We start from the raw sequence: 9,407 nt of genomic DNA, 5'->3' as shown, positions 1-9,407 counted from the left end.
ATAGAGGGCGCTGTCGTCCTCTTGAACCCTCAGACTTGACTCCAGACACCAGGTAAAAGTCCAATAATTCGTTTTATTTGGACAACACAGTGCACAAAGCACCCTCTACTCCACAATACTCAAATCAATAATCACTACAATACTCAATAATAACAATCCTCCACTCCCAGACGCGTTACCACCCTTCCACTCAGCTCAGCTCAATGTCTGGGATTTCCCATAGTCTTTTATAGTCCTTGACACGGAAGTGTTTCGCCCTTTCTGGCCACGTGACCTGGAACACTTCCGGGTCAGATGAAAACTCTTCTTCACCCCGGAAGCACGTCATTCTTCCTGTCGCTATGACTACAACATACTTCCGGGTTATAGGGCACATAATAGTCTCTGGGCCTTCCTGCAGCATCCCCTGGAGGTTCCCATGGTATCCAGCAGGGCTGTGATGAAAAACTCCACTGTCCATGATGTCCTGCTGGAACTCGGGGCACTTCTATGTTGCAGGCAGGGCTCCACCTGGCGGCCTGGGGGTATTGGCCGGGATAAAAGGCCGGTCATGTCCCACACCATATTATTTATTTTGTTTAACAATATCAATCGCTTACTGCAACTATTGTGCTGTGTCCCAGTGGACCAGAAATGCCTTTGGAGAGATGAATTTTTTTCCTTGGATGGTGTGTGATGAAAGTGGGCTGTAGTCATTCAGGTCCTGTGGATCTACGATAATGATATCAGAGAACTTTCCTTTGCATAATTCAAAACATCTGAGGTGTTCCACATACCATGCCATATAAGGTTCAACAATGAATGAAGCCTTCTGAAAAATAATTAGCACTTTAACTATTTTTCCAAAGTTAGGCAGCCCACTTTTGTGACCAAAAGACAGAAACATACCCTCAGAGTACTTTGTGCCATGTAAGGATACAGCAGAGGTTAGACCAACAGACTCCACATTCTTATATTTACTCTGAATTGCTGTTTTTGTTGAGATCTCCAGAATATTTAGAGAAACATTTGTGAAATTCACCACCTCCAAGGCTGGCTTAAAGATACTTGGCATTTCAAGATGGTAAGCAAGGAGGAGCTGATGATGTGTGGACAGAGTGAGCAGTATGTTTCTGAAATTGTTCACATCTCTCACAACCTTTTTAAAAAAACTGTGCTCGCCTTCAAAGCATATTGTCCAAAACTCCAGTAAGGGACCAAAGTACCGAATAAGATGTGGGTAATGTTCTAAATAATGGTGCTTGGGCCGAAACTTTAACTCTGGAAATACCTCTTGAAGCAGATGTCTGTGGTCTGATATTTTACTTTCAAGGTAGCACAGAGATTCATCTGTAAATTTAGAGCTAGACAAAATTTCAACAATGTCTTTTAATTTCATAAGTATTCCCCATGTCTTGTTATTTTCAGGCACTAAATGACCAATCATTAGGGGGAGCAAGCGCAGCAGCGTCCAGTTTTCATGGCCATTGCCCCCAATAGTTCTACTGACTTTAAATGTTTTTGATATTTTCTGAGGTCGGTTAACACTATCAGCAAATTTGTAAGGAAATGTCTGAATCACACTGTTCAAGTAATCTAATGTAAAGAACTTGCTAGAAACTAAATCATTTAAACAAAAACTTAGCTCAACTGGAACTATGCCCTCTAAGAGATCATGCAAAAAGTCTGGAGGGAATCCTTGCAATGTCTGAAAATGAGTCTGTTCAACACACATTCCATCTTTACACCATCAAATCTTGTCAAACTTTCATTATGTTGCAGTTCATATACACATTTATCAAGAGACTGTTGGGTTCTGAGGGGAAATAGTCCACTTCTTACTTCACAAGCTTGTATGTCCAACCGACTTGCTAAACAAAACCTACAGAACTTGTCTGTATTGAAACTTTCCTGAAACCCAGCTAAAGAGTGTGCACCCAGGTTATCAGAGAATACATAAAGTATGGTTCCAGTAACACTTGCACCCAGTCTCTGAACAAAAACACCCTGATTTTCAAGCAGTTCAATGTCTTTAATAAAAGGGCTTAAAACTCTACCATACCCAAAAGCTTTGATATCACTACTGTAACACAGGGTTGCAAGATAGATAGAGGACAGGGATGCTCTGTATTTAACAGGCAAATTAGCAAGCTCCCAATAGACACTACAAATCTTGTGGGTTTTTTTGGAAGTACCCAAAGGGTTGCATATTTCAAAATCATCAATATAAAATCCCAAAGCAATATGAAATTCATCTCCAGCAAGAAGTTGGTTTTCTTTCCAAATCGTACTGTCATGGAAGGATCTATAATGACCAGCTGGTGAGCTTGAACTACTTTCAGTCAGAACTTTATCAAGGACTTCATTTTGATTTAGTAACTCTGCGAGAACATTTAATACTGGCACATAAACAAAATTTCTCTTTCTAGCAGCATCTAGGATGAACTCAACGGGTTCAATGATTGTGAAATTTTTTTTATAGAAAGCTGACCTTTTATGAGTTGTGCTTAGAGGACCACCTTTTGAAAGTGTACTTAATGGATTAGTTTTCTGAATAATCTCAGACACCAAAGTCAGTACAGAGCTATCAAGGTTACATTTATGTTGTTTCAATGCATTTCTAATTGACCTATGGATAGAATCTTGAGCTAAAAGGCTAATTTGATAAAGGTCTTCCACTACCTCTTGAATTGCTGACTTAGAAACATGCAGAACCGTTTGCATTCATAAAAACAATGAAGCAAGACTGCACCTTATTGAGCCTTCCTTAGCATCTTCATGGAGTTCATTCTCTTCATCAAATGTTCTATCAAGATCGATAGTGGCATGTTCAGGTTCTACAACTACACTAATATCCTCATGCCCATAATGTACAAACTCTGTTTTTAAATCCTGTATAACAGAGGCACGATGATATCTGCTCCTGTGAGCTTTAAAAGTGTTATACACATCTGACTTAAAGGAACAGTGTTTAAAGGGGCAGAACACACTTTCTTTGTTTTTAGTGTGCCTTCCTAAGTGAACAGAGTACTTGGTCAAGTTGCAAGGTTCACAAAAATTGCACAAGCTAAACAGCAACTGTGTGTTTACTGGCTTAGAGTCTAAACATCTTTCATGTTGTGTCCTAAGATGTCTTTTTAAAGCAACTTGAGTTCTGAATGTACAAGGACAGTCTATGAATATACAAGGCAAAGGACAAGACCGCCCATAATGTCCATGCTTCACTTTATAATGTCTTATTATTATACGCTGATTTCATGAAGAAAACGTGCAGAATTTACAGGTTCAAAACATAAGGCACCCAGTCTATCTGATCCAGTGCAATGTGAAGTTACTGGAGAAAATAAATAAAACAAACATTAGCACACCTTAATGTGCAACAAAAGCTGCTTTAAATCTATTCAAACAAGTTACAGAATACCAATGAATTTACTTTTAAAAATGTTACTGTAATGGCTATACACTAAATGGCAATCATAACCTAAGCTGAACTTGAAATACTGAATTTAAAAACAAATAATTTTTATGTTAGTTTGTATTAAAATAGTCTAAAAGGGAAGTTTCCTTGCAGAAGCAAACTCAAAGTAAATCCTCATTTGAGGGTGAGCAAATGGAATAAAATAAGTAATTTCAATATACCCCTCCTCGAACCGCCACCTTACCGTGGTGGAGGGGTTTGCGTGTCCCAATGATCCTAGGAGCTCTGTTGTCCGGGGCTTTATGCCCCTGGTAGGGCCACCCAAGGCAAACTGGTCCTAGGTGAGGGATGAGACAAACTGCGGTTCAACAGACCTCCTATGACAAATAAAAAATTTGGACGGCGGTTTCCCTCGCCCGGACGCGGGTCACCGGGGCCCCCCTCTGGAGCCAGACCTGGAGGTGGGGCTTGATGGCGAGCGCCTGGTGGCCAGGCTTGCACTCATGGGGCTTGGCCGGGCACAGCCCGAAGAGGCAACGTGGGTCCCCCTTCCCATGGGCTCACCACCTATGGGAGGGGCCAAGGAGGTCGGGTGGCAGTGTGAGTTGGGTGGTGGCCGAAGGCGGGGACCTTGGCGGTCCTATCCTCGGCTACATAAGCTGGCTCTTGGGACATGCAATGTCACCTCTCTGAAGGGGAAGGAGCCTGAGCTTGTGCGTGAGGTTGAGAGGTTCCGGCTAGATATAGTCGGGCTCACCTCGACGCACAGCTTGGACTCTGGAACCAATCTCCTTGAGAGGGGCTGGACTCTCTACCACTCTGGAGTTGCCCCCGGTGAGAGGCACCAAGCGGATGTGGGCATACTTAATGCCCCCCGACTTGGAGCCTGTACATTGGGGTTTACCCCGGTAGACGAGAGGGTAGCCTCCCTCCGCCTTTGGGGTGGGGGGACACGTCCTAAATGTTGTTTGTGCGTATGCACCGAACAGTTTGGAGTACCCACCCTTTTTGGAGTCTCTGGAGGGGGTGCTAGAGGGCATACCTTCTTGGGACTCCCTCGTACTGCTGGGAGACTTCAATGCTCACGTGGGCAATGACAGTGAGACCTGGAAGGGCGTGATTGGGAGGAATGGCCCCCCACGATCTGAACCCGAGCGGTGTTTTGTTATTGGACTTCTGTGCTCGTCACGGATTGCCCATAACAAACACCATGTTCAAACATAGGGGTGTTCATATGTGCACTTGGCACCAGGACACCCTAGGCCTCAGTTCGATGATCGACTTTGTGGTCGTGTCGTCGGACTTGCGGCCACATGTCTTGGACACTCGGGTGAAGAGAGGGGCGGAGCTGTCAACTGATCACCACCTGGTGGTGAGTTGGCTTCAATGGTGGGGGAGGATGCCGGTCAGGCGTGGTAGGCCCTAACGTGTTGTGAGGGTCTGCTGGGAACATCTGGCAGAGCCCCCTGTCAGAAGTAGCTTCAACTCCCACCTCCGGCAGAACTTCAAGCACATCCCGAGGGAGGTGGGGGACATTGAGTCCGAATAGGCCATGTTCCGTGCGTCTATTGTTGAGGCGGCTGACCGGAGCTGTGGCCGTAAGGTGGTCAATGCCTGTCGTGGCGGCAATCCACGAACCCGTTGGTGGATACTGGCGGTGAGGGATGCTGTCAAGCTGAAGAAGGAGTCCTACCGATCCCTTTTGTCCTGTGGGACTCTGGAGGCAGCTAATAGGTACCGGCAGGCCAAGTGGAATGCAGCTTCGGTGGTTGCTGAGGCAAAAACTCGCATGGGAGGAGTTTGGGGAGGCCATGGAGAACGACTTTCAGACGTCTTCGAGGAGATTCTGGTCCAGCGTCTCAGGAGGGGGAAGCAGTGCAGTGTCAACACTGTATATGGTGGGGATGGTGCGCTGCTCACCTCGACTCGGGACGTTGTGGGTCGGTGGGGGGAGTACTTCGAAGACCTCCTCAATCCCAATAACATGCCTTCCAATGAGGAAGCAGAGCCTGGGGACTCAGAGGTGGGCTCCCCCATCTCTGGGACTGAGGTCACTGAGATGGTCAAAAAACTCCTTGGTGGCAGGGCCCCGGGGGTGGATGACATACGCCCGGAGTTCCTCAAGGCTCTGAATGTTGTAAGGCTGTCTTGGTTGACACGTCTCTACAACATCGCATGGACATCAGGGACAGTGCCTCTGGATTGGCAGACCGGGGTGGTGGTCCCCCTCTTTAAGAAGGGGGACCAGAGGGTGTGTTCCAACTACAGAGGGATCACACTCCAAAGCCTCCCTGGAAAAGTCTATTCGGGGGTTCTGGAGAGGAGGGTCCGTCAGATAGTTGAACCTCGGATTCAGGAGGAACAATGTGGTTTTTGTCCTGGTCGCGGAACAGTGGACCAGCTCTACACCCTTAACAGAGTCCTGGAGGGTGCATGGGAGTTCACCGAACCAGTCTACATGTGTTTTGTGGACTTGGAAAAGGCGTTCGACTGTGTTCCTCGGGGAATCCTGTGGGGGGTGCTCCGGGAGTATGGAGTACCGGACCCCCTGATAAGGGCTGTTCGGTCCCTGTACAACCGGTGTCAGAGCTTGGTCCGCATTGCCGGTAGTAGGTCAAACCCGTTTCCAGTGAGAGTTGGACTCCGCCAGGGCTGCCCTTTGTCACCGATTCTGTTCATAACTTTTATGGACAGAATTTCAAGGCGCAGCCAGGGTGTTGAGGGGGTCCGGTTTGGTGGACTTAGGATTGGGTCACTGCTTTTTGCAAATGATGTTGTCCTGTTTGCTTCATCAGGCCATGATCTTCAGCTCTCTCTGGATCGGTTCGCAGCTGAGTGTGAAGTGGCTGGGATGGGAATCAGCACCTCCAAATCCGAGACCATGGTCCTCAGCCGGAGAAGGGTGGAGTGCCCTCTTAGGGTTGGTAGTGAGATCCTGCCTCAAGGGGAGGAGTTCAAGTATCTCGGGGTCTTGTTCACGAGTGAGGGAAGAATGGAGGCGCGAGATCGACAGGCGGATCGGTGCGGCATCCGCAGTAATGCGGGCTCTGCATCAGCCTGTCGTGGTGAAAAAGGAGCTGAACCATAAGGCAAAGCTCTCAATTTACCGGTCGATCTATGTTCCTACCCTCACCTATGGTCATGAGCTATGGGTAGTGACCAAAAGAACGGGACTGCGAATACAAGTGACTGAAATGAGTTTCCTCCGCAGGGTGTCTGGGCTCTCCCTTAAAGATAGGGTGAGAAACTCAGTCATCCGGGAGGGGCTCAGAGTAGAGCCGCTGCTCCTCTGCATCGAGAGGAGTCAGATGAGGTGGCTCGGGCATCTGAACAGGATGCCTCCTGGACGCCTCCCTGGTGAGGTGTTCCGGGCACGTCCAACCGGGAGGAGGCCCCGGGGAAGACCAGGACACGCTGGAGGGACTATATCTCCCGGCTGGCCTGGGAACGCCTCGGGATTCTCCCGGAAGAGCTAGAAGAAGTGGCCGGGGAGAGGGAAGTCTGGGCATCTCTGCTCAAGCTGCTGCCCCCGCGACCAGACCTCGGATAAACGGAAGAGAATGGATGGATGGATGGATGGATGAATTTCAATATATAAACTTTATCCTACATATGGAACTCCTCGTGGACTCTAAATGACAAATACTGTATATTATGTGCCCTAATGTTTCATACAATTTTCAGAAATCTTATCAGCAGAGAGTGAATGGGCTCAAACAATTAATTGAAAATAAATTACTTCTCAGTCTGCAAAGATGAAATCAAGAAAAAAGCCACCTTGAATTTCAGTGATTTGTATTTTTGAGATGTAAACAACTTTAATTAAACATACTATTGTTATTTACTTTTTAAAATTGGAATTCTGTTTATAACATGAATCTCCCATCAGGAGAACATGCAGAGTGCCACTTAATGCATGGAGTGATCGAGCCACTTGGCACATTTTATACAGAAATGCGTTATAAGCATGAACAGACATGATTGTTGATAAACAGTTCTCCTAGAGGAAATGCTGAAGCCGTTTGGCGCAGTGAAAGTCAAATAAGCCCAACAAAGTCTGGAAACAAACTTTGGAAAGCTGCTAATGTAAGGAATAATATCCCCTATTTTGAGCAAGATCACAATCGATTGCAAAGAAAAAGACCGTGCAACTCGTGTGAGCCTTTCACGGGCAATTTGAAACAAGTCACTGATGGCAGTATTATCACATCACTCTGAACATCGCCAGAAGTGGACTGATGCAGGTGCTGTTCCACTTTGGATGAACTATCGCACTTCCAATGGAGAAACCAACATAATTAATGTGTATCCGCACGCGCTCTGAACTCCCCATCCCCAAATTAATTGTGTAAAGTGCAGAACGCACCACGTTATATATGTGTGGAAGAAGCAGCCGACACGTTACGATGCAATGCCACTAAATTATTCAACTTCAAGCACTGACTTAGTAAAGGTAAAGTTAAGTAAAGTAAGTTATTTGCCCAAAAGATAGCGACTGTCCCGCACTAAATAGAAAACAAAACGAGACGGGAGCTGCAAGACACTAATAACGTGTAAAGGCAGAGCAGAAAACACAAGTAGCAAAATAACATTGAATCCAGTGCATGCCAGCCGCAAAAATTATTATGAGCTGGTGATGTATAGAGCACAATACCTGGAACATCATGTTGCCTAACATTTGCCAACATATCCATCCATCCATCGTCTCACGCTTATCCGAGGTCGGGTCGCAGGGGCAGCAGCTTGAGCAGAGATGCCCAGACTTCCCTCTCCCCGGCCACTTCTTCTAGCCCTTCCGGGAGAATCCCAAGACGTTCCCAGGCCAGTCGAGAGACATAGTCCCTCCAGCGTGTCCTGGGTCTTCCCCGGGGCCTCCTCCCGGTTAGACGTGCCCGGAACACCTCACCAGGGAGGCGTCCAGGAGGCATCCTGATCAGATGCCTGAGCCACCTCATCTGACTCCTCTCGATGCGGAGGAGCAGCGGCTCTACTCTGAGCCCCTCCCGGATGACTGAGCTTCTCACCCTATCTTTAAGGGAAAGCCCAGACACCCTGCGGAGGAAACTCATTTCAGCCGCTTGTATTCGCAATCTCGTTCTTTCGGTCACTACCCATAGTTCATGACCATAGGTGAGGGTAGGAACATAGATCGACTGGTAAATTGAGAGCTTCGCCTTGCGGCTCAGCTCCTTTTTCACCACGACAGACTGATGCAGAGCCCGCATTACTGCGGATGCCGCACTGATCTGCCTGTCGATCTCACGCTCCATTCTTCCCTCACTCGTGAACAAGACCCCGAGATACTTGAACTCCTCCACTTGGGGCAGGACCTCACTACCAACCCTGAGAGGGCACTCCACCCTTTTCCGGCTGAGGACCATGATCTCGGATTTGGAGGTGCTGATTCTCATCCCAGCCGCTTCACACTCGGCTGTGAACCGATCCAGAGAGAGCTGAAGATCACGGCCTGATGAAGCAAACAGGACAACATCATTTGCAAAAAGCAGTGACCCAATCCTGAGCCCACCAAACCGGACCCCCTCAACGCCCTGGCTGCGCCTAGAAATTCTGTCCATAAAAGTTATGAACAGAATCGGTGACAAAGGGCAGCCCTGGCGGAGTCCAACTCTCACTGGAAACGGGTTCGACTTACTGCCGGCAATGCAGACTAAGCTCTGGCACCGATCGTACAGGGACCGAACAGCCCTTATCAGGGGGGTCCGGTACCCCATACTCTCGGAGTACCCCCCCCACTGGATTCCCCGAGGGACACGGTCGAATGCCTTTTCCAAGTCCACAAAACACATGTAGACTGGTTGGGCAAACTCCCATGCACCCTCCAGGACCCTGCTAAGGGGTACAGAGCTGGTCCACTGTTCCGCGACCAGGACAAAAACCACACTGTTCCTCCTGAATCCGAGGCTCGACTATCCGACGACCCTCCTCTCCAGAACCCCTGAATAGACTTTTCCCAGGGAGGCTGAGGAGTGTGATCCCTCTGTAGTTGGAA

At 47.8% G+C, this 9,407-nt stretch overlaps 1 protein-coding gene across 1 annotated transcript in view; it reads right to left on the bottom strand.

Annotated features, from left to right (window-relative positions):
- Positions 1 to 582: 582 nt before the first annotated feature.
- The window catches only part of LOC127528849 (uncharacterized), a 479,443-nt gene continuing 470,618 nt past the window's right edge, over positions 583 to 9,407 (bottom strand). Inside the window, exon 2 of the mRNA XM_051930146.1 lies at positions 583 to 3,313. Within this exon, the coding sequence (XP_051786106.1) occupies positions 605 to 1,714 (1,110 nt within the window). The 5' untranslated portion in view covers positions 1,715 to 3,313 and the 3' untranslated portion in view covers positions 583 to 604. The remainder of the gene's footprint in view (positions 3,314 to 9,407) is intronic.

The sequence above is a fragment of the Erpetoichthys calabaricus genome, chromosome 7 (genome assembly GCF_900747795.2).
Source record: "Erpetoichthys calabaricus chromosome 7, fErpCal1.3, whole genome shotgun sequence".
NCBI classification, from domain to species: domain Eukaryota; kingdom Metazoa; phylum Chordata; class Cladistia; order Polypteriformes; family Polypteridae; genus Erpetoichthys; species Erpetoichthys calabaricus.
The sequence above is the reverse complement of the archived record's forward strand: the minus strand, read 5'-3'. Positions and strand labels throughout refer to the sequence as shown.